Source organism: Mixophyes fleayi, chromosome 9 (assembly GCF_038048845.1).
Source record: "Mixophyes fleayi isolate aMixFle1 chromosome 9, aMixFle1.hap1, whole genome shotgun sequence".
Lineage (NCBI taxonomy): Eukaryota > Metazoa > Chordata > Amphibia > Anura > Limnodynastidae > Mixophyes > Mixophyes fleayi.
Window position 1 is genome coordinate 129,170,790 of NC_134410.1, and position 26,498 is coordinate 129,197,287.

The 26,498-nt window shown below is 41.2% G+C and overlaps 1 protein-coding gene across 3 annotated transcripts in view; it reads left to right on the forward strand.

The window, feature by feature from the left end:
- Positions 1-26,498, forward strand: part of COL5A1 (collagen type V alpha 1 chain) — a 270,218-nt gene that overhangs the window by 144,239 nt on the left and 99,481 nt on the right. For all 3 annotated transcript variants that reach the window (XM_075185732.1, XM_075185733.1, XM_075185735.1), the window contains 3 exons: positions 9,392-9,559; positions 15,018-15,231; positions 17,623-17,785. In XM_075185732.1, coding sequence (XP_075041833.1) covers positions 9,392-9,559; positions 15,018-15,231; positions 17,623-17,785 — 545 coding nt within the window. The remainder of the gene's footprint in view (positions 1-9,391; positions 9,560-15,017; positions 15,232-17,622; positions 17,786-26,498) is intronic.

Consider the following 26,498-nt stretch of genomic DNA (forward strand, 5'->3'; position numbering starts at 1 on the left):
GCGTGTATACAACATACATACAAACTAACCACATCTTCCTTGCACTTAACAAATTCATTTTTATTTCATTGGAGAACAACTTATTTATAACTAGAGTAGGTCTTGAAATATGCGCTAATGAACTGGGAATGGTATCCGGTAACATCAGTAAATACATAAGTGAAAGTTCCTATACTGTGATGGAATTTAAAATTTGGGAACTTTTCTGACATTGCACCTTGTTAAACTTTCTGCAAATCATCCTTAAAGTGGATCTGTCATGGGAATTTATAACTGGTTTATCGGTTACTTTGCCTGATTGGAATAGCTTGGCCAAGATGGTAAGATATTATTATTATCCTTTTATTTTAAAACATTTGTCCTTACCCCAGTGGAGCTTACAATCTAATTTCCACAGGTGTACAAACCTAAGTACCAAGGATAACTTATTTAGGTGACCTTTAACTTAGCAGTATGGGGAAAACTGGAGACTTAGAGGACACCTGTGCCAGCACAGGGGGGACATTCAAACCCCACGCAGGCAGCTCCATGATCAGACGGAAGGCCCAGAGCACTGCCAGGCTGCAATGCCAATCACTGTGACAGCCAATCTGGCTGTAATGATGGTGGTGTAAGGGTCTTGCAGGTAAAGACTCACTCGTCTTGTTTTAGTGCAGCTGATCTTACCACAAGCAGTGATTTGCATTTGGAGTACACATTTTGTACCTATTGTATGAGGGATTTCATTGCAACATTTGTCTGTTACAAAGAAACAGGGTTTCCTATTGGATGCAATCTGCCACTATATGAGCGTCTCAACAATGTCTGAATGTGGCATTCAATGCACCTATGTGGTATTACTCCAGAATATTTATTAAAAATTGACAATAACAATGATTTTGTAAATATTTTATATAAAGCTGTTATTGCTGCCATTTATCAACAAAATATCTGCATGGCAGCTGATCGACACAGGCCCGGAGTGGTACGGCGATAGGCTCGTGCGTGATCTAACTAGCTGGTTCACTCATTCACGGCAGAACTGAAACGCAGACTTGGGCTTTTCAGTTCCACTAAAATTATATATATATATATATATATATATATATATATATATATATATATATATATATATATATATTATATGTATGTCACTCTTTTTGGTCCTGTCATCACCATCTGAATCCTTGTTAAATAGGGTTCCCAGTACTTTGTGTGGGAAATCTATCACAGCTGAAATTTCTTGATAGTTGGGGTAACGCCTATTGCCAGTGAAGGTACCCATTGCCAATTTGATAAATAGACCCATTTGTGACTAGTGTTACATGTGTGAAGGTCTTCTGTTACCCTAAGCAGCATGGAACAATGTGCAGTATACTTATGACCTAGTGTAGATGTCTTCTGAAGCCACCTACAGGACCTGCCACCCCCTCCAGTCACAGCGCTCTCATCAGAAGCAGAGGAATATCTTACAGTCAGAACAATAGTTGGAACAGACTCCTGATCTTTTCGCCTCCTCCCTTTTCATCCCTCCTTGCTATGATCTAGACTTTTCCCCTGGAGTTTTCTCATCCTGTGTTGTTCTAATATAATGCATTCTTTTGTTGGCAATGGGAATATTGCTTTTGTGATTCCCCGAGGGGATAAAGTGATTCATTACTAAAATATCCTCCGCATAATGCAGAGTTTAGGACTTGGCTCCGGCAGACACTGGTGTGCATGGAGCCAGCTAAGTTTTAGGGAGATCATATTTTCTAATGTGACTCTGACATGGTTAAACTTTAAGTGACAACAGAATTTACAAGAGAATATTAAATGAGAAGAGGTTTCTATTAAGTAACTTTTGCATTCTGTGTCCTGGAGTACTTCTATTACTGTGTCACTGGCTGTTCTAGACTTTCGTAAGTTTATAGTTACTTGTCTCCTCTATAAATGTGCATCTGACCATATGATAATTGTGTTGTCTGTAACATATTTCTGAGTGTTCACTGAAAAGGGTTGAGCTGGGTACACACAAATGCAATTATCGTGCACAGTGTGTATGCTCCCACTAGTATGTGGGACTGTACATCGTGTCATTTGATTCGGTTTCCTAAACCTCCTAAAAATCACCATCAACTATGGAACAATGTCAGATAAATAAGGAAGTGTGTGCACACTCACCACCATCAGCGTAGGCAGATATCTGTGATGAAGACCACAGATCTGAAAATAAATTGTGTAGGTGTGTACACATGAATTGGCTGCTCATCGGGACTTTCAGTTGTTTGAGAAATCGTTACATAAATTACAATGGTAGTAAGATTAAATAGGTGTGTACCCAGCTTTACAAATGCAACTCGCACTGTCTAGGTCAGGCTTGGCTTACCTGTGGCATTCTGGATGGTCTAGAACTACAAGTCCCAGAATGTCCTAGTAGGGCATGCTCAGACTTAGTTCCCTGCATTAGATTTTCATTCATGTGCAGACATCAGAGAGATATACAATAAGCTGAACTACATATACACGTTAAGTCTTGTACTGTGCTACAATGACTGTGAGTCAGTGGATGAATACAACTCTCTTGGGCAGCATCAAAGATATAGAGGTCTTCTGTGCTCGCTCACATCTTCTTTGCTTGTTTCATGGTCTCTCGTTGGGTGCACACCTGCAGTTGCCAGGGGTCGGTCTCGTATAACTGTCACAGGCATAACAGGCTATTTCTCTATTGAGGCAAGGGGAGAACCTCGTCTCAGGTAGCCCAATGCTTGGGGTGGGATTTCTCACTTTGTCTCCTGGTCCCCCAATATTCATCTCCAAACCCTTTGTCACCCAAGCACTCCGGTTACCAGATGCTCCGCAGTAACTGATGTCAGAAGGAGTACAAATGGCCCAGGTCTCCTGCAGTCACTGTGGTGACTGACCATATAAGAGGCGTAATGACAGAAGAGCAAGTCTTCTTCCTTTTGTGCCCCTGCTCGGCCTACCAGGTCAGTCATGGCTTTCAGCCCTGTGAGCTGTCAGTTAACGGGGTATTGATGCCTCGGGCAGCAGAGGAGGGTGAAGCTTCCCTGCCAGTACATTTATGGGTGGAACCAACCCTTCTGAGAATGTAGCCCAACAATTCACTTCCAGGGCTATCCACTCTGTGTCTCAAGTGAAGTAATAAGCTGTATATTGGCATTGGCTGCAAAACAACTTCCCCCGCTGTGAGTAGGTGACAGGGACCCATAAACTATGCCAGTCAGTCAGTTTCCCAAATACACTTTAGCGCACGCTCAATAGACCACTGTCTATTTATTTACCCAACACCATAATGCCAAGAACAGAACGTGTAATGTGAGCTCCCCGTCAATGTGGTGCATATACTGTGCCACCTGCAGGGGATAGATGTGGTGAGAAGGTTAATGTTAAACTGAGATCATCTATGTATAAGGGCCCTTACCCACTGGCATCAGTATAAATGCTTTCAGGATCCGTTGGTTCCAACGATCCCATACCCACTAGCATTTGCCTTTGCTTGTTGAAACACTGTTTTTTTGGACATTGCCTGCTCCCTTTCCTGTTTTTACCATACGTAAATGCTGTATGGGGGGGTTCCATTGAGTATGCTCTATATACCCCCACCCTCCCGCAAGCACTCATTACCACTGCATGTCAAACATATTCACGTGGCGATGTCAGCGGCATATAACATAACACTGTTGAGTAACTAGTATTACACAGTTAGAGAACTAACACATTAACTTTATTAGATTCTAGATGAAACCCAAATCTCTTTGAGGAAAGTTTTGTATCACTCATGGAGTGATCTCATGGTTGTACTACCTCAGCCACTCTAAACTTTTTTCCATATGGGAATGAATCATACTCGACCCTGCTCTTTACCTAACTACACAAGTCTGCCTCTTGGGGTGATGTAGAAATGACCTATTAGTGCTGGCATCTGAACAGAACATTTGTATTTGTTAGAGAACAAAAAATTGTTCACAATTGTTATTATTTATGTGATAGAATAAGTTGACAAATAGCCGGATTAGGCTGTAACGAGACAGCAACAAGGACATATGGGGAAGACGGACAATAGACCGATATGAGACAATAGGAAGAGAGGACCCTGCTCGTGAGAGCTTGTATACAGATGTGACGCTAAAAGTTATTGTTCTTAGCTAGTTCATCATCATTATTATTATTATTTATTTGTATAGGGCCAACATATTCTGTAGCACTTTATAACTGGGAACAACACAGTAATAAAGAGAGACTTAGGGTCAAGAAGGTTTTTGCTCGCAAGCTTACAATCTATAGAACAAACACTTTGCGTTTTTACTTCCGTTGCATTGTGGTAACTTTTTCGGATCGCTACTTGTTTCTGTTCTAGGATTTTGTTTCAGGACATTTGAAACAATACAGCGATCTCTAACCCACATCTTAATCACCGGTCTCCTAGGCCTCAGGAATTCTCAGGTTAAAGACACAGATGACAGATTATTACTTGTAGCATTATAATTCTGGCAATGCTCATGTGGCAATAATCCTTAGGTCAGTCCTCTTACTATTCACCGCAGGAAGAAGGGGCTCCCATCTCTAAATCTTTAACCATTTTTATGAATGTCTCCAGGGGCCAAGAATCTCGCCCATTTGTTAGTATAATGAGCGTTACTATCCACTCTAAGCAAAGCAAATCGATTGCAGCGGCAATATACCCCACTGCCTGGGGACAGGAGGGCGGATGATTGAAACAAATTAACAAAAGAAACGAGATCTAGGTCATTGTAACAACAGCTGTGTGTACAGCATTCATTCAATGTCAAATTTACCCTCTTTACCGCATGTTTTAGCTAAATACCTGGTACAAAGGGCAGAGAACAGACCCCTTGTGAGCCTTGTCTACCTCCATGTGAAAACTAACGTTGACTCTTTAATTACTAACATTCCATTTTTGGGCACTGAAAGTCCTGTATGCTTCACTCTGGATTGTTTGCTCTATGAACTTTTAAACTTTCACTGTAATCTATTTCACGATTTATTTATTTTACTAATGGAAAAAACACAGCATCATCAATTTCCATAAATTGAAACCATGTGAAAAGAATCAATTTCGTCATACCTCTTTGTTCAGCGTCCTACAGTATTTAATACTCTCCCCCTCCAATATCAGCTCCACTACTCTGAGGTCCGGCACTTGATAAAGTTCATCCTTGTCGATTCACAAGTGGCTCCTTCCCCTTGTCCCCTGCAGATTGCAAGCTCTATAAATAGCGGCTCTCTGCCTCAATGTATCATTTATTTGTTTTATTGATTAGCAGTTATTTAGAGACTATTTAATCGTTCACATCAGTTCCTGCCACGTTGGAGCTTACAATCTATACTCCCTACCACATTCACACACAATAGGATTAATTTTGTCAGGAGCCAATTAACTGATTGGCTGGTGGTTCTAGCCTGGCTGACTTCATCTGCTGCTCGTTTGCATGTCATGTTTTTTGGTTGAACCTAAAAATATTTGTCTGCTTGTAGCTTCTGTAATGTCACAAAAGCCAGCCATAGATCGTTGGATGCCGGCCTTAAAGACATCCGGGTAATCTCACCATGGAAGAGAGATCAGAGATGCAACATTTTACTTGCCAAATGAAAACCTAGATGGCTCTTTATTAAATGGGACTGGTCCACTGAGTTTTATTTGAAACCGGAGATACACAGCGCTCTGTGTCTGGGTTTAATGTCCACTGACAGCCATTGTGACAAATAGCTTTTGTGTCAGTGGCTCAGGAGACACAATAATAAATATGTGGGTAGGCCCTGGCAGTCACAAGCTAGTAGACAATGTCCTGGAACTGCTGAAAACGTATCCCCCAATTTTTTCAGCCTCCATCCTTAGTCTGCGCTGACCCGTGACAGTAGGGTTCTGTTTTTATACAGCAACCGGTGTTAGATTACTGCTGTTCCCAATCCTATATCTATCCGCATTCCAAAACGGAAATGTCCATCTCCCCATAATAGACGTATCTGTCCACCCTGTAAATAGCAATAATCAATAAACTTGTTTCTCTGATGGGACAGAGGAGAGCTGGCAACAGGCAAAGTGCTTCATAGATCGTCCTGCAAATCATTTTTTCTGGGGATTTGATTAGGTTTCCAGGCCTTGCATGCAGTAATTACAAAGTATGGAACTTCCTGTACTCCGTGACCCTGCCAATGTACCCCTGGTGTGCCAAGCTTGATGGATATTTGTGGGGGGAGGGAAATGGGAGAATTGTATTTCTTTTCTTACTTTTTCTTTTTTTTTAATTACAGAAATCTTAGCTGCTGAGTGTTTTTTTGGTTTTGTTTTGTTTTCAATGGAATAACAGAGCTATGAAGCTCTGCAGATAACGTGGGGAATCTCTACAAGGCCTCTGGACACAGTCCAGGGTCACATTCCTGGGGGGCTGACTGAGATCTGACAGAGAGAGGAGGATGGGGTTGGCCGTCCGCTTTGGAGAGGGTTCAGTTTGTGTCTCCTGTAGGCAGTGATTTGGACTGCTGCCCTCCTAGAAGCTCCATTAACAAAACTGTGACAAGGCGGAATACGTACAAATCCGGATGTGACGTGGGTATTTCCTCCATCCCGCTACACAGTGACACCCCAGATCCTAGTGTCATGGCAATTCCAAATATTTTCAGGGGATTTTAGTATACATGTGGAATAAATAGATAGTAGTGAATAGGATAGAAACAAGCTAGGTGATTAAAAATGCTAATAAAACTTGAATATTTGAATGCATTCCAATTATACAAGGCATATGTTATATATAATCTGCGTTTGCTATCCCAGGGATATGTAATATAATAATTCACACAGGAACGCTGTAGTGCAGGGTTTCCCAAACCCAGTCCTCAGGGCACCCCAACAGTGCAGGTTTTCCATGTCTCCTTGCTGGAGCACAGGTGTATTCATTACTGACTGACACATTGTAACAGATCCACAGGTGGTCCTAATTATGTCACATGTGATCTGGAAAACCTGCACTGTTGGGGAGCCCTGAGGACTGGGTTTGGGAAACCCTGCTGTAGTGCATAATACCAAGGTCTTTACTTTGTACCCAGGGGCACCGAGAGGCGTGGGGAGCAGTTACAAATTGACCGAGCCCACCGCTTTAGTGGGGGGTGCCACCAACCTAGTGCCCCCCCCCCCCCTTCCTTAGCTTGGTTCAGCTCAGAAAATGGCTTCCTCTGCTATCTGTACCCTTCTAATACACCCCCCCTCTCCCCATCCGTCCTATTTCTGGTACAGGTCTCTGCTCCCAGGGTAGCTGATCAAAACTTTATTTTTAGGGTCTCACAAGTACAAATCACAGCTGTGTGAGCTTGTGACACATTTATCAGCTTCCAGAATTTCTGTTTTGTACGTTTGATTTCCCTGAAGGACTAGAAGGGTTTAAGCTGAACGTCAGGATGTGTGAATCTGCTCATCTGTTTTCTAATGATCATATCAGTGTATGTTGTCCCAGGCACCGTGTGATGATCATGTATCTATTGCTGGCTTTTCTGAAGTTTTTTTATTTTTTCAACATATTTATTTTATAACCTGTGAAAAGGAAGCAGCTTTATTCATTGCAAATTTGTAAATATATATTGCAATGAATGAATACAATTTTGAAATGGCTGTTGCCAAATCACAGAACAGCTAACTATCGATGTCCTGATGTTTTCATACACTGAGGGGGGGAGGTTGGCCGCCCACCATCGGGATACCCTCCACATCTGTATGTGTCCAGTCAGGCGGCATCTCCCATGATATGCTATCAGCTTTCTGTCCGGGATTGTCAGACTGGCAGCGAGTTCACTGGAGGTCAGATAACTTCCTACTTATAACTGTATCAGAGGTTAGAGTGACTGATTCCTAAGTGGTTCAGCGACATCCGCAGTCCCAGAAACCGTCCGTCTGTACTCCCTGCAATGCTGCAGACAATGGATCCTGTCCTCATATCACTTTTAGTCCATCATTTTGGACAGTTGTCTATTCATTTTACTTCTAGTATTGGATGATAAAAAAAAAAAGCTCCTTGTAAGTTAATAAGGTTAGCGGAGAAAAGACAAAACACCAAAGAAAAACATTGTATTATTGAATCTGACATTCCGCTATTTTAGAGATAATTAAGAGATATGTTGCTTGCTTTAATATATTTTCTTTCTTGATTGATGCAGTAATCTGCCTTATTGTTCTGCATGGCGGATTGTAACAAATCGTGGATGTCACAAAAAGCTTTTTAGTGCCAGAGATGTATTCATTCCCTGTTCCAGAGCTGACATTTCCCCCCGTGTTATGTATGTCTGCATTACACTCTCCGTCTCTAGCAGTCAAGATCTATAGACGTGAGCGCCGGGCGGGAGCATCAATCAGTTGCTTCCTTGTTTTAGAAGCAGCGGCAGATTTTCCTTTATACTCGTCCTCTAGCCCTGAAAAGAACACAACTGAAAGCTCTGACTTAGCTGGTGTTAAAGTGCACATCCTTTATACCCAGTTGTGGCAGCTGTTTCTGGGATCAACCAATATTTTGCCCATCAGCAAACTATAGTTGTCTTCTTTGTTGTCGTCTTCCAGTTAGATATTCTTAGAAGAGCTCGCTTAGACAATTTTCTGTGCTAAATTGTTACACCTTGTGTGATTTCTTGTTTTAAGTTGGCGGTGGCTTTTTATGTACCATCATCATCATCATTTATTTATAGAACAGCAGCAAATTCCATAGCGCTTTACAATTGTGAACAAACACAGTAATAACACAATACTGGGTAATACAGACAGAGAAGTAAGAAGGCTGGGCTCGCAAGCTTACAATCTACAAACTATATTACAGAGTAAAAGACGGATAGTTTAGACAAATGGTCACCTTTCCAAAACCCTAAGGGGTATGTTCATCAAACCTTCTAAAACGAAAAATGGAGGTGTAGCAACCAATCAGAATCTAGCATGTACTAGATAAATGATAACTAGAATGTGATTGGTTGCCGTGAAGAACACCTCCACTTTTCCTTTTTAGAAAGTTTGATGACTCTACCCCTAAGTGTGAAATGAATGCTGCTTGGAGGCCTGCTTTAAGAAGATACCTCTGAGTTTATAGAGGACACTGGCTATTTGCAGCTGAGCTTCCCATCTATGTTAATAACTCCCACCAGCTGTAACAGAACAGTCAGTTTGCAGACGGGCCTGTGCACGTGTGATATAAATAGAATGAGATATGAGACAGTGACAGAGGGCCGTGTTGTATAACCCCTGTGCCCTCTTCCTTTCATCTCTGTCCTTTATGGGTATATATCTGTACCCAAGATCCCAATATAGCCCCCCATAGAGCGTGACACAGACATATCTATGCAGTAACATACACAGGGCTAAATGTCTTCAGGCTTTTTTGCATTATTAATATTCCCTCTTTTCCTTCTCTTCCAACAGGTGAACCAGCAGATGTTTTGAAGGTATTAGATTTTCACAATTTACCTGACGGAGTAAAAAAAACAACGGGGTTTTGTGCATCCAGAAAATCGTCAAAGGGACCAGACGTAGCGTACAGGGTGTCAAAACATGCGCAGCTCAGCGCTCCCACCAAGCAGTTGTTCCCAGGTGAGATCACGTTATTTGTTATAAGAGAGGCAGATGATTGTGTGTGTGCGTGTGCCCAAGGGGTTATCGGAACAACGCAAACTCCGATCCAGTTCTGTGTGCTCAGGCAGTGACATCAGACGTCTTAGAGGGGAATTAAATGTATCAACTTATAACTATTAACCAACTTCAGCCATATATCCTATTATCCAAAGCCTCTTCTGTGCAATAGGTGCCCTTGACACTGAGGTGCAGGCTTAAATGTTTTGATCAAAATGTGAACCAATGCCTCATGTTTTCATTTTGCTAGATGCACACAGATATGTAGTGTTAAGGATAAGCGCTGACAACAATTGTTTTTTTGTTCTGTGCAATAGTGCACTTATAATGGGTGTGTGTCTCTCGCTATTTATATATCGCTTCATATGTGAACAGACGTTTCTATAAACCATGGTGTGTTGAGCCACAGAACATGTGAACTTGGAATCATTTCTAGACCAGGATAAACTGGCAGAAATTGCTAATGAGGAAACTGCAAATTCTCAATATAACTTAATGTAAAATTGTTACAATGTTACCTGAACAATCCTTAAGACTTCCGCTGAGAATTGTCTATTTATTGTCCTATTAAACCATTGGTCGAGCTACGGAAGTTGTTTCCTTCAGCGGGATGTATTTGTCTGAGATACGTGGGGTGATTAAAACTCGGTCACTGCAAAATAGCTTTAGAAGATAGTTTTTTAATCCAGTATATTTTATATTTGAATGGAAACATTGACTTCCCATTTAGTCTATCCGCTACTGGGTTTCTGAGATTGCTAAATTGCATGATGAGCAGATGTAACCTTCAGCTGAACTTCATTCAAACAAAAAGACGTTTCTGTCATTAATAGGGTGAGTGTTAGGCTGTCCGTTCATACAGCAAGGTGTCCGCAGTATGGAATACTTCACTTAAATAATAAAACAGTTGTTCCTTGTTATCCTGATTATGGGAACGGACTTATGTTCTGGGAGCTGAATGTCACCCTGTCCGGTTAAACCCAAGTGCCCCCATGAACAAGCCTCCTGCGTCTTTTGCTTCATAGATCATTCTATCTGCCTAAATTTACACTGTACCCCAACATCGCTCATTTTGTGCTCAGAGGGCACTGTGCTAAAAAAAAAAATCCCAAAACCTGAACTGAACAATCAGAAAAGGGTTAAAGAAAAAAAAAAAAGTCCATTTCAGTTATGAATATGTAGTAATTATATGTTTTACTACTACAAACTAAAGCTAGAAGCCGGAGTTTTTTTACTACATCATACAAGAGAAGGAGAGAGGAAAATGTGTAACGGGGGCACTCGCTGGATAAATTAAAATGTACTTATCAACTTTATTAATATACATTAAAAGTCATTGATATATAGTGGGTAATATAATATCATCATATTAAAAAGAGAAAAGTTTAATATGATAATATTATATTACCCATTATATATCAATGAGTTTTAATGTATATTAATAAAGCTTTTAAAGTAAATTTTAATTTATCCAATGAGTGCCCCCGTTACACATTTTCCTTTCGCCTCCTCTTCCTTGTATGATATTGATTTTGCATATGTGGGGGTGCACCTTCCCTTTAATATCTTGGATATTTGAGATTTACAGCATAAAAATATGGATATAAGTGCAATAATAAGGGGATAGTGGATTTACCCAGTACGGTATATAGACGTCGGATCATAGTATATACCAGTTACTGAATAGCACATATGTTGCACAGACTAACTGGTAAATCAAACACTTCTGCTGATCTATTGCATTTGTTCAACTGGGGGGTCCCTGGATTATCAGGTGGTCCGCACAGCCGGTGGTCTTGTTGTGCACAGGGCTGCTGAATTTAGAACCATTGTTTGGAATTTACTGAGTGTGGTGGTTTCACAGCAGGTGATGGTACATAACTCACCCTGTCCGTGGGGGAATGAAGGTCCCCTGTAACATAACAAGACCTTCATGATGGCGGATGGGTTATATACAGAGAGAACCAGAGGGTGATTTGGTTTGTGTAATGAGTCATGTGATTACAGTCCAGTGGTCACCACTGGGGCCAGGCTTGCAAATTCTAGCGAGGGGGCAAGAATCATCTCAGCAGACTATTAGGGACATTTTAAAGACAAAAAATGCAGGCAGACCAGTTAAGCAGCCCAAGGTAGCCCACTATGGGACTGGACCGGGGAAGAGTTCTGTACTGACAGTGTTAAAAGTTAGTGTACAAGAGAGGAGTTTAGAAATGACACAATCTGAACACACAGCCTCCTTCAAGTCACCTGTTGCAGATAGTTATTTAAACATGACATAATCCCAGTAGAAGTACAAGAACACGCGGACTATGGAATAACTTTGTCCAAGCTGAAAATCTGCACAAAACTAGAGCAAGCAAGTGTTCTGGTGTGCCAGCGTGCCAGGGTCTTCCTGATTCATTCTACAAGAGCCATTACCTGGGACTCGGTTAGCATGTGGGGCTGCCAACGCATCCAATTACTAAGGGGCATATTTTAGATTTATCCATGTAAGGGGTAGATTTGAATAGGAAAAGCAATATTAATGACATAGCATGCCAGAACCTTGCGTTTGCCACTGATTAGTGCATCCGGTTTGGCGGCACAACGTGGGTTAAATCCCCTTTCCCCCTTACAGGGAAGAAATGGACTTTCTTTGATGGGCTTAAATGAAATGGCCCTTTTTTTTACTATGGTACCTAAATGAGTCACATTTTTACAACAATTACATTTTTAGATGATGTATATTTTTATGTTATGCACAAAGTTTTTGACCAATGTTTTTAAACCTGTTCTGAAAATAAAAAAATCCGGGAGAGAAAATCAGCTCAATATTTTGCTCAGTACATTTTTAAACCACTTTAAACTGCACTTTCAGACCAATAAGTATACTGCGTTAACTCTGCAGTGGCGCTGAAGAAGTTAACCCCAGGCATCCAAGCTGGTAACATTTTTCCACTTATTCGGCCAGCAACATCTCTTGTGGTTTCCCAGTGTCTGTAATCAGGCAGTCGTTCTACTCCGTCTACAGATTCATGCCGAACATGTGATTGGTGTCATCCTGCATTCACTCAAACCCACGCAACGCCCGGGAGATTCTGCTGTGTCAGCACCGTTCCTGTAATTACACTTGCCATGGTGTACAAAGAGAGATGAATGTGAGGTTGGCGGATGGGGCGTTTGGCAAGGTCCTCAGACACCTATTATGCATTAAACTTCAACCAATTATACGATGGAACAAGGCCGGAATTAGAGGACCATTGGCTTTGGGTTTCCAGACAACTGAATCAGGATTTGCCCTACTTACAGCTTAAGTTTTGTATCATTGCTGGAAGATTTGAGATCCCTTCCCAGCCCCCCTTCCCCCTGTTATATATAAGTGTTTTATTTAACTGGCATTTTAACAATGCTTAAATATTTGGGTTGTTCTCTTGTCTTGGCCCCAAAAGTATGATGATCATACTCCTGAATAGGAACGGTATATTGTCTTTGTGTATAAAGTATAAACATTCTGCATTGTCTTTTTAAAAATGTCAGCCAAAGGCGTAAATCATCATATTAAATAGTTCCATTCAATGGACTGTGACCCATTCAGCGGGCATCCGTTGGCGATGTTATGTATCCTGCTGGATGAAGCCATCTAGATGGTTTGTGTGCCCACAAGTGATCCCTACATCTGGATGGTTAGTATGCCCACAAGTGATCCCCACATCTGAGTGGTTCGTGTGTCCACAAGTGATCCCTACATGTGGATGGTTAGTGTGCCCACAAGTGATCCTACATCTGAATGGTTTCGTGTGCCCACAAATGATCCCTACATGTGGATGGTTAATGTTCCCACAAGTGATCCCTACATGTGGATCGTTAGTGTGCCCACAAGTGATCCCTACATGTGGATGGTTAGTGCGCCCACAAGTGATCCCTACATCTGGATGGTTAGTGTGCCCACAAGTGATCCCTACATGTGGACGGTTAGTGTGCCCACAAGTGATCCCTACATCTGGATGGTTAGTGTGCCCACAAGTGATCCCTACATGTGGATGGTTAGTGTGCCCACAAGTGATCACTACATGTGGATGGTTAGTGTGCCCACAAGTGATCCCTACATGTGGATGGTTAGTGTGACCACAAGTGATCCCTACACCTGGATGATGTTAGTCAAGAGACGATGAATTTTGCATTACCCCAGCTTGCGAGTAACAATTTTAGAGTTTACCAAATTTGGACAATACTTAGTAAAATTACAAATAATTTTATAGTATATTTACTATAAAACAGTATATTCTGTTTACTAATAACATTAATATTATATAGCACAAGAGGTGAAATACTTCGCCCAATAAATAATCTGCTACAATATGTACTAAAAGCGGTCCATGGCTTGTTATGCTGATTCTTGCATGAAGCATGTTATCGTACCGCTCAGGAACACCGTTGCTTTCTTTCTTTAAAGAAATGTCAAGCAAACAAAAAAACCTACAGCGGTAACGAGCGAGGACAATCAGGAATTCCTACAATTCCCAAGAGGTGACACACTTGACACAGGCTGTGTAATGGAGACTATCATCCCCTCCACGATCTCTAATAACCAACTCATTGTGAATTAAGAGCTATGTTTGAGTAACTGTTTCAAGATATTCACTAAACTCAGTCAAGGATGAACAATAAGTTCCACCCCCTGCCTAGGTCCATTCTCTTAATATACTGGGGGAGACATACCTCATGAAGCGTTGTGTTATCAAATCATTGGGGTATATATAAATGAAAGCAGAGTTTTACCAGCATTTTGGAGAATTTTACTTTTAATTCCCAATGAGAACTGTTTTGCGGCAGAGTACTAGCATACAAATAATTTTAACATACACAAACAAGTTGATCATTTTGATTGATCCAGCGCTTTAAGGAGGCGAGTTTTATAAAATCATTGAATGGACTTTAGGCGAACAAATGTGTCAGTTAATGATGGCAGCAATTAATTGGGGCAATACTTAAAATATTACCAGTGTTTAATTTATACTGAATAATCACGTGTGAAGTGTAATGTATAGGTGGCAGGAGGTACAGAACGGGACAATAAAAGAATGCACAATAAAAGATGGGATTAAGTGCAGGATAAGAGGCATAGGACTGACACCGGCATCCAAAGGCAGGAAAAAATATTTACTATGACCTCTGTACAATATTTAACTGGCTAAGTTGCCCAAGATATTTGATGGGGTGTCCAGTGCAGGGAGCCATAAGAAAACGATAGAGTTTGGGTTAGTAATACAACAAAAGTGTAATAAATGTACAGTAAATACAGTAAAATGTGGGCATGCTCTGCCAGGTGTATACATCAAACATTGAAGCAGATACTTTCAGCTATAGCAGAACGCTATATAATTCTTTCCAGATAACAATGTAACACATTGATGATTGATACTTTATATCTCCTGCACAGATACCCCATTTCCTGAAGACTTCTCCATATTGATAACTGTGAAACCCAAAAAGGGAAGCCAGTCGTTCCTGATGTCCATTTACAATGAGCAGGGAATCCAGCAGATTGGAGTGGAGCTCGGCAGGTCGCCCGTGTTCCTATTTGAAGATCATTTGGGAAAACCCGGCCCAGAGGATTACCCGCTCTTCAGTGGCATTAATTTTTCTGATGGGAAGTAAGTGGTAGATAAGCAGGGAGAGTTTAAGTACCTATATACTAGAGGTCTGTTTATAACCAAACCAACTAAGTTGTTAAGTAATTTACATTGCACCCGCCGAGTACACATAGCCATTCACTAGGAACTAGTGACATCACTGAGAATGCAGACTATCCCCAGTCACTAGGAACCAGTGACATCACTGAGAATGCAGCCTATCCATTCACTAGGAAACAGTGACATCACCAAGAATGCAGCCTATCTAGTCACTAGGAACTAGTGACATCACTGAGAATGCAGCCTATCCCTCCACTAGGAACCAGTGACATCACTGAGACTGCAGCCTATCTCTTCACTAGGAACCAGTGACATCACGAAGAATGCAGCCTATCCAGTCACTAGGAACCAGTGACATCACTGAGAGTGCAGCCTATCCCCAGTCACTAGGAACCAGTGACATCACTGAGAATGCAGCCTATCCATTCACTAGGAACTAGTGACATCACTGAGAATGCAGCCTATCTAGTCACTAGGAAACAGTGACATCACAGAGAATGCAGCCTATCCAGTCACTATGATCCAATGACTTCACTCAGATGTAGACCAATTTTTAATTGGTCAAAAAGCTCAAATAAAGATTGTCCTCCACAAATATGTATAGATGGTTTCCATTACCTAGGAGACTGCAGATTTAACACTGTTATTACACCTCCCAACTGCCAATTGTTACAAAGAAAGAGCATTTCACTTCATCCCATAAGAGCACTAAGGGCACAGAGTTTTACTGTAAATGTATTCTGGGTACGTGGTAAATGCCACTATGGGCCCTGTGCCCTTTAGAAACCTAATAACATCCCACCCCAACCAACAATCAGCATTACACACATCAACTATGAGGAAAGGAATCGGACAGAAGGAATGCCATGTACTTAAATATAAACACTTATTTTAATTAATAATTAGGCAGCCTTTGGAATAAATGTCCAATTGTGCATTTACTTGCTCTTTAATTAGTATACAGTGTTACCTCTTAATTCATTTTGATATTTTTACCTTTGTGGTAGCCTATTTTGTTTTGGCCCAGAAAATATTAGTATCCCCAGGCATCTCATTCCAAAAGTACATTAGACTCATTAGCTCTGACAGCAGTTACAATGTTGCACCATTGAGACGCTGCAGGGTTCTAAACATCATTAACAGATAGAATTTCCTCTGATAAGTGTGTGTCCTGCACGGTAATTACACCTGGGATTCTAGGGTCCTTTTTGTCCATTTTCTGTTTCTTTTCCACTGGACAATTAAGATAAAAATGTACAGACACTTTCTCTGTTTTCTGCGACGCTGAGAGGGAGGATAAAGATTTTCAATATGATACACAGTTATGCTGACTCAGGTAATGGCAAAATAACAAAGTATTTTCTGCAAAGTTCACTGATACATTAACATATCCAATAGTGCTTAGTAATACATATAAAGAGCATTTATAACCATATAAAAGTGATATTACGAGTGTTTATATTGCTTTGCATAAATACTTTGTTTTTAATTGCAGCCTGCAATCTATGTGTGTGTATTTTATATTAAGCTTCTCTTCGGGGACCTTTCATGAGCTAGTTATCCATTGTTATATAGGGAGCTATAGGGATTATTATTGTTGATTTTATATAGCGCCATCATATTACAGAGCGCTGTACAGAGGATATGTGATCATTCACATCAGTCCCTGCCCCATACAGATGGCTGACTCGGCACACATACTAGATTATGTCATATTAGCCAACATTGGCAAGTGTTCTCCCGGGAGGTCTGGGGGGCAGGTGGGTGTGTGGGGGCGGGTCTTGAAGAATCGCTTCATTAGCCCCGCCACCAAAATGAGCATCACTATTTTTGGACCAATAAAATCAGTGGGCGGGGCCATAACGGATGCACAGGATGTCACTAAGCCCCCCCACTTCCGTTTAATTGACAGCGCTGCCCAGGATTCAGGAGAATTGCCTGCTCTCCCAGAAATTCGGGAGTCTCCTGGACATTCCGAGAGAGTAGGCAACTATGGATTATGCTTTTCTTTTCTTAACCGCATTTTACGGCTGCATTTTTACGTAAGATGTATCCAAGTCTACATCAGCCCTTTATATGCAGACAATGCTTTTGCATTATAAACAAAGCACATTTTAGCTACATAAACTGTTAAAGTTGCAAAGTAATTCCCAGCGCTAGGATCACAAGGTAGATTAAAAAACACAGACAAATGCTCCTGTAAATATATCACGTGGGGGAGGTTGCTTATTAACAAGTGTGATTGTTTTAAAATATCCTCCAGCGATGGTGGGTGACATCACGTTCCTTCTGTGCGTTTCACACCTCTGTGACGTATAATGTCTCATACTGAGCCTTCTCCCTGCGTTCCAGGTGGCACCGGATAGCAATCAGCGTGCACAAGAAACAGGTCACGCTGGTCCTGGACTGCAAGAAGCGGGCACAGAAACAGCTGGACCGCAGCGATCACTCCATCATCGACACCAATGGCATTATTGTGTTTGGGACCAGGATCTTGGATGAAGAAGTGTTTGAGGTAAGGCCCTCAGAATACGCTCGTTCCCTGCACAGTGCAGCCAATCTAATGGATTTTACAGTTTATTTATGTGTTTTTTTTTCTTGTTTTTTTTTATAAGAGAAAAGCTAAGCTGATTTTGGCTAGTTGAATGACTTAAACATATCCTATTGGAGAGAGAAGGTGGTTTCCTACCTAGTGTAGCCAAAAATGTAGCAGGCAGAATAAATTGTGGGTTGGATACACCGTAGCCGGCATATAGGGCTACATATACGTACAGTTTGTTTTACATATCTAACATTTTGTGGTCGTCTTTCAGCTCTTGATGTGTGTTAGAAAGAGACAGTTGTTTGTACACACAGAGAGACATGTTTGTGTGTGTAATTCTAGTTATGTGATAAATGCAAATAAAGGTCTGTAACAACAGTGAATTGTTCTGCCATGTTAGGGTTCATTGTATACTCTGATACACAGCAGGGTGTTCTGGCAGCTGAAGCATTCCTTCCCTTTTAAACCGTGTTACTTGGGAGGATCAGAAAAACTAGCATCGTGTATGGATACAGCAAGTGCTTAAATTACAGATAGATAATGAGAATGCGCTAAATTTCACAGAGTGCCAGTTCTGAAGCGGATATACGCAGTGGCAGCTTCCTGTCACATGATACCGGCTTCAGAATGTTCATCCTGGAATAATGCATTCTAATATTCCTAACACCATGAAATATTGTTTGTATATAATGTTACAATGTGTCTCTTCCCCTTTTCAGGAATCCCTGCTAACTTCTCCTTTTCATGCTCTGCCGACTGTCAGTGACCTCATTAGCATACTGACACTCCACAGACCCGCCTACTGGGCTTCTATGTCAGAGCTGTCAGTCATACGCTGCTCACACAGTACCTTCCGCTCCCTTACAGTCCTCCACCAATCATCAAGCTGCTTTCTCCTTACTATGCCTGATACTCATATACAATAGGCTTAAGGAGGAGCGAGCCTGCTGCTGATTGGTGGAGGGACTTGTAGGGGAGGCGACTGTGTGAGCCGTGCATGTTGTATGCATTGTGACCAGACAGTGCTGAATCAACATGACCTAGAACGACCTCATTAGGTGGTTGTATAGAGTCAGTGTCAGTATGCTAATGAGGCCACTGACAACAGAGCATGACCGAGGCGGATTCAGGGATTCCTGGAAAGAGGAAGAGATCACACAAGACTCCACAGTGATTAATTGGTGCAATAAAATGCAATAATTTAGTCCTAACATTAGGAAAAATGATTTTTGTATTTTCCTGATACCACCCCTTTACGGTAGCATACAGTAGAAGGTTGTCTTGTGTGAACTGTGTAAATGGTGGTAATAGGGTAACCAGTGAGGATAAGATGGTGGATGAGGAATATTATAAGCTTGTCTGAAGAGCTGGGTTTTCAGAGAACGCTTAAAGGTTAGAGGAAAGTCTTATTGTGCGAGGGAGTGAATTCCATAAAGTGGGTGCAGCCCACAAAAAGTCCTGTAACCGAGAATGGGAGGAAATGATGAGAGCAGATCTTGTGCAGAACGGAGGGGTCGAGTTGGGAGATATTTTGAGACAAGTGAGGAAATGTATGTCGGTGCAATTTTGTTGATGGCCTTGTATGTTAGTAGAAGAATTTTATATTGGATTTGGTAATAAACTGGCAACCAATGTAGAGACTGACAGAGCGGCTCAGCAGACGAAAAACAATTTGCAAGGAAAATCAATCTAGCCGCTGTGTGCAACTTAGATTGTAGGGGCTCGATTCTGATTCGGGGAAGACCAGTGAGGGGGGAGATAAGTGCATGAATTAACGTTTTTGCAGCGTCTTGTGTGAGATATGTGCATATTCTGGAAATGTTTTTTAGATGTAGGTACCAATGTATAGGTCACATGTACATCTGGTCATATGCACGCTATACATATGCTGTTTGAGATTCGTGGAGATTAGAAGTTTTTCTAAAAGCTTCATTTTTTCTTTTTTTACACAGTATAGTTAATAAAATATGTTTTTTCCCATTTATGTCAAACATTGTGTGTTTTGACATGTAACATCTGTTCTTTAAACAATGTTGGTGGCCCGTTAGTTTTTTAGGATTTGATTTAGGATACTCTGAATATTCCCCATGTGTTTCTGCTGAAACATTTGCAAACCTTGGTCTTTCTCAGGGTTGAGGAACAGATGTGAGATATGTTGGTTGTATGCAGCCATTATTGTAGCGAATACGTCCATCCTAGCACCGCGTCGCCTATATTACTGTGTCACCTATATTACCATTATCCTATGGCTGGTCCATAGTCACAGGTTAAAGAATTGGCGGAGTTACCAGACTTGGTTAATGCTACGAGGCGCAGGGCGATGGAAAAAAAGAGCTTCTTGCCAGAGACTTTTAGAGCCCAGCGAGATCTCTGTAGTACTGGTTTTCATCAAAAGGGAAAAAAATTGACACAGCCAAAAGTTTTGTTGATGTTAGAACGACATCCTTCTTACAGGACAAGCTTTCAAGAACATGCGGAATGTTAATTTCCTTTCCAACTGTTCTCTACAGTACGACTCGAGTCTGCACTACAGTCCAATATAACGTGGTAAATTGGGGGTTCCCCCTTTCCCAGCAGGGGCCCCAGAAAAACTGCTGCAATGTAATACTGGGTCAGCAAATTAGTTAAGTTAACCACATTTAAATGGAGGCAGAGGCGTGAGAGGAGTGCCAATGACAAGCTGCGATCTCTTGACTGCAGGTTGTGATTGGCCCACACCTGGGTTTTAGGCTGGGGCTGTAAGAGGAATTGAGGAACCCTGGAAAAAATGGTGGCGGAGCTCTGGTTTGGGGTAGAAGTCCCTTTACTATCCCCTTTTACTGGTGTTATTAGAATCCTCTGTTAGAGCAAGGCTGTCTCCTAATTCCTATGGTTTCCTTATGCCTAAAAATGTCTATTAATGAACTCTCAAAACAGACCTAGAAGGTTAGAATAGACAGAGGCCCATGAACATAGAGTTTATTAATTAAAACGATAGCCTGAAAAACACCATAACATGTTCTTTGTATTATTTTCAGAAATTTAGGATGGAAATCCAGCAATCAGTTGACAAATAATGCAGAATGTTCTAATATTCATGGTAATGTTCACGTGCACTCAGTATACTTCTGATGACGATATTATATACTGTCTTGTAGTGAAAATAATTCTAGACTTCAGTACTTATAGAACACCATGTATACACACCACACCATAACGATGGCACATAGCTGGAGGCTGCTATAGGTCGGTGGCACAGAGTGGACAAGTTACTGAACTGTCTACAACTTTATTGGAGGATAATACCAAGGAACGGTTCTAAAAACTCAGACTATCTTTGTTTAATTCAGCAATAGTCCTGCAATACATTTATTACAGGTCATATATAGTGCAGCTCAAATGCCATTTGCACCTATAACCGAATGCAGAGTGCACGTGAAGGACCAGGGAGCTGGCGGATACAATGCATGTGATCGCAGACTTTTATACCCATGTGCGTTATGAGCTTTCATTTTGGGTGAGATGTTAGAGCAGTGCTGGTGGGGGGGGTCATTATTTGGGTGGTATGCCATTCTCACAAATCAAAGTGCATTGAGCACCAGTTTTCTAATAATCTTTTCTATATCTGTTATCATTTTAGCACATTGTCAGATTACATATATAGAAGGAAAATGAGGGAAGATAATGTATATAATGTAAGAGAAGGTATATAAGGGTAGGAGGAGGTACAGTATAAGGAAAGGTGATGGTAGCTTGCGGGCACTGTAAATCTGTAAAGGAGAATAAATCTCCAGATATAAATCCTCTGTGTATCAGATCCTCCAATGAAGGATGAAACACATCTGACAGCACAGAAATATGAAGCTACACACAGCGCTGGGCTTGTGACATGGGCTGCGCTGTACAGAGGGGCTTTAATCAGACATCTCAGATGTTAGACATCAGTTGCACCTTGTGATTGGAATAAACAAGTTTTGCTTTGCAGGAGCTGTGTTTTGGAGGCACAAACGCATGAAACACATGTTGCTTATGCCTCAGTATTTTCCTTGACAGCCCGGGCAGTTTGCCAAGGCCCAGAGGAAAATCCTCAGCCCGCATTAGACATCCCCAGTGTGCAGGTGAAAGTGACTCACCCATTCCGACATGATTAGGAACATATAGTAATCTATATCTGTCTCCTGGGATTCCTGATGACTTGTACAGAACACCGGACAAGCTGATGCGGCTAATTGTGCCCTGTCATTTCCTCAGAGCATATGGAAAAATGAAACCCCCATTATTAAGATGTTTTGTGCAAAGGAAAAAGAAAGCTTGAACCTCTACAGGGAAAACGGTTGTCTCAGATGGGAACTCTTACTGCTCTGTGCCTTTAGCTATAGAGCAGCGTCCTGCAATCTGTGTCACAGAAATAACATCCGGTTAATGTCTTTTGCCTCTGTCCTATTGCTTCAGAGCGGTTATATAATCCACAGGTCTCTACAAGAACAGCAGTTAGTCTCATCTGGCGATATATTGAGCAATAGACATGACTGCTAATTATTGATCCCACCTACCCTTTTACAGTAGAAAAGTGTCAAGACATTTAGGGTTAAGGGGCAGGGTAACCATATAGGAATGTTCAAACATTAAAGATGTTAATTTGATCAATATAGAACAAATATGAATAAATATAAATTATAGCTAGATTTCATTATAGTGAGTGCTGGAAGTGTGGATCGAGTATATGGGGGGGAGGGGGGTCAGTGATTGGCAGACCCCAGACCTGGTATCATAAGGGTGGATACAGTGATGTCCAGTTTAGACGTCAGGTAGATACTTTGTAGCCAGTCGGTGTATTCTATGTCATAGACCCAACAAAAAGACAGTAAGAAAGTGTAACAAACAGGGCCATCTCTTCCATTGGGCACAATAGGCAGGTGCCCGGGGGCCCTGCGGGCAAGAGGGCCCGTCCGAGGCAGCGCTGAAAAAAAATCCTGCAAAAAAAAAAGAAAATACTTACCTTGCGGTCACGTCAGCTGGTGATCCGGCTCCCTCCCTGGTCCCGTCTTCGTGAAGTGCTCGCAGTGAATATTCACTGCAAGCACAGCACGGAGGAGCGCAAAAGAGAATCGGCGCGGAAAAAAAGAAGAGAAGGGGATCGGACTTAAGGTAAGTTAAGGGGGCCCCTATATATATATATATATATGTGTAAAAAAAAGTGATTATATAAATAATCACTTTTTTTTTTACATACATATATTTTTTTTTTGCACACACACACACACACTATATATATATATATATATATATATATATATATATATATATATATATATATATATATATATATATATATATATATATATATTTTTTTTTTTATATATTTTTTATATATATATCTAGGGGCCCCAGTGCACTGCATTGCCCGGGGGCCCATAATGTAGTTAAGGTGACCCTGGAAACAAAACCTTTGTGTTTAGAGTAGACGAGGAAAAGTTACAATGTCTATATTAGATATCAAGAGATAATGTATAATTTGTTACATTAATGCTGTGCAGTCTGTAGTGGCAGAATATTGTGTGTTAGAATAGACTGAGGCTCTGTATATAATCATCTTTATCTCTACAGACTCCTGTAGTGTCCTAATACACCTAGAGGTCTTGTTTAGCATGAGATACACTTTGTTTTCTGAAAAAAAAGACTCCTTTAGGGCAGACAACATAGAGGGACAGTGATGCCTTTTGTCAATCTAGATAATGTGCTGTTTGTCTGCTGTTCTGTTAGGGACCCCCGAGAAATGTACTTGGAATTTGTCAGTGGAGGATTGACAGCCGGGAAGACTGAACAAGCTTTTATTGCAGTTTCCTGGCTCTCCACCAACAGATGTGCTGGATTAAGGCTTCCAGAATTTATAGTTTATAATGTATAGCCCTTAGGCCACCAGCTCTGAAGAACAGATTCGTGTCACCTTCTTGCATTACGCTGTGCTCAGGTCTCCAACGTCCTGCACAAATCTCTGAGCTTCCGTTTATTACACAAAAATGTAAGGCACAGAATGGGTTGGGGTCACAACGCGTACTGCAAAAATATTGCAAGGATACTTTTTTATTGTTAAGTACCACAGAAAAATCTTTGCAGGTACCTCAGCAGCCATTGAGTCTATGAGACTACAGGTCCTGAGCTGATTTGTTAAACATTTCGTAGGAAACACTGTATCTAATCTGCTGCTCCTCTACAGGTGGGCGGAGCCTGGTTGTTGAATATTTAAGGACATGCAGATAATCATATGAGCCCCATAGGTATCTATATCTTATTTCTTTATTATAGTTATAAGATAAACTATTGTTAATCAGTTGCACTAAGAGTCCACCTAACTTTTATAGCATGCACAGTAATATCTGTCATGTACCAGAACACATGATACTATAACTGTCATGGGGGGCAGAGGAGGGTAGCCCCATTGATGTCAAGGTCATTGAAATATCACACAATATAACAGCGTTATATAACATATAGTTGTCTGGGGCCTACGGGCACTTTTGTAATTATTAACACTAGCACTTGACTCCTGGGGGGTGGGGAGGAACGAGGCCCTTTCCCTTTAGGGAGAGTCGAAAGGTTCAAGATTCCATCACAATCGGTGTCCTGTTTTAGCACTGTTTCTTCATCATCATCATCATTTATTTAATAGCAGCCAATTAACCTACTAGTATGTTTTTGGAGTGTGGGAGGAAACAGGAGCACCCGGAGGAAACCCACGCAAACACAGGTAGAAAATACAAACTCCTCACAGATAAGGCCATGGGCGGGAATTGAACTCATGACCCCAGCGCTGTGAGGTAAAAGCGCTAACCACTGAGCCACTGTGCTTCAAACCCATATATAACATGCTTTTTGTTAAAAGTATACAGCCCTTAACATTGTACATGTACCCCTGTCTACCCCTCATGTAACTTGGGCAGCACGACTCTGTGATATTTAAAAACCAGATCTGTGATACATTAAGAAGTGTCCCTGATGTCCCACACAGGACAGTTTTATGACAATGGACACAATGTGTCTCATAGTTAGCTCATGAGAAGCCCCTACCTCCTCTACTGTGCTGAATGGTAAATCAAGTCCGGGGGCTTGAGAAGATCTTGGCTTCTTGCCACTGTGGGGGCTCAACAGAAATCCAGAATATGGAGGCCAGGCTCACTCAATGTCTGCGTGGGAAATTACCCAAGCTGGAAGAAAACAATAAACTTTGTAGATTGATTCCTTATTCCAAAACCAATCGGTTACTTACATATCGAAACAAATTTCTTACTGCTGCAGGAACTGATCAGGATTTCTTTGTCTGGCAATCACCCCGGTAGGTCCCATGGACTTTTTTTTTCTTTTTCTTCTCTTCTCCCTTGAAATGACTCAGTGCAGAAAAATGTCAAAACAAGTACAAGTATTTTAATTTGATTTGTTTTGGCCGATGGGAACCTGGGAAGTGTGGTGGTTAATTTTCTTACACGGCTCTGCCAATGGAATCCAGACACAAACCAGACTTGGGTTTTTTAAAAGTGGGTACAAGCGTTGTTCACATCAACAAATAACGTGTTAACTCTGCGAGTGGCTCAGTTATCTGGCTGGAATGTTCCATCGAACATCTTGTGGTACACACATCACACTGTGTTTAGACAAGCTTGGAGCTGTGCCTATATAAGTTCATAAAAAGTAGATTTAGGACCACGGATCCTTTCTGCATTTTGTTCATTTTACCTCTAAACTGAGTTTCCTCTAATAGAGCCATAACATTATAAATCATATAGTTGTATTTTTTTTTTTTGCTTTGTTTTTTAAAAGTCCTATGTTCCTGTAGGGTACAGCCCGTAAGCTTGCAATGATCGCCTTGTATTATCGTAGTAAACACATGTCGCTATCTGTGCTCTAAGAAGAAGAGATGCGTTTTTATGCTAATCTTAAGTGTTCCATTTGGCCACTTGAACGGTCTGGTTTGCTGATTGCTAGCCTCATGGCTTTATGTTTGGGTAATATATAGCTCAGTTACATTTTAAAACGTTAACCCCATTATAAATCCCTGATGTTTTCAACTTTCTCATATCAAGCATTTTTTTTCCTGGAAAGCTTCTTAACTAAATATTTGTATTCACTTTTCTGCCTTTCTTGTGCCTAGACTGAAAGAGAAGGGAGTATGATTGGTTTAGAGCTGTATTCATATCCTATAAAAGTTAACCCGTGCATGATACTCATGCATTCTAGTCAAATCAAGCTACTTAAGGTGTTAAAAAGGTTCTTGTCATGCATTTGGGGCTAGCCCAGGCCTCCTCAGGGGAAGAGCGTTACTTCGCGACGTAAGCACCCTTTTTTAACGTGGTTTTGTCCACATGTCACCACCTCATCATTCTTCTCCATCACCTCATCCTTCATCTTCATCGTCACATCCTTCATCTCCATCGTCTTACTGTTCTAAAACCTCTCGATACACAATGTTTCTGCTAAACACCTTATCGCTTTGCTCAATCAGTCTTCCTTGAAGGGCAGTATTCATAACCTGCACTTTCACATCACTGCTTCTCCGTACTCGTGAAAATGAGACATACAATTATCCATGACCAAACACAGGCTCTGGTAAATAAATACCCACACGGTCAAGAGTTTGAGCCCTCAACTGGTAAATTTAGCCTTTACTACCCCTCCCACGGGGGGAAGGGGGGATGATGGAAGTTAACTGACT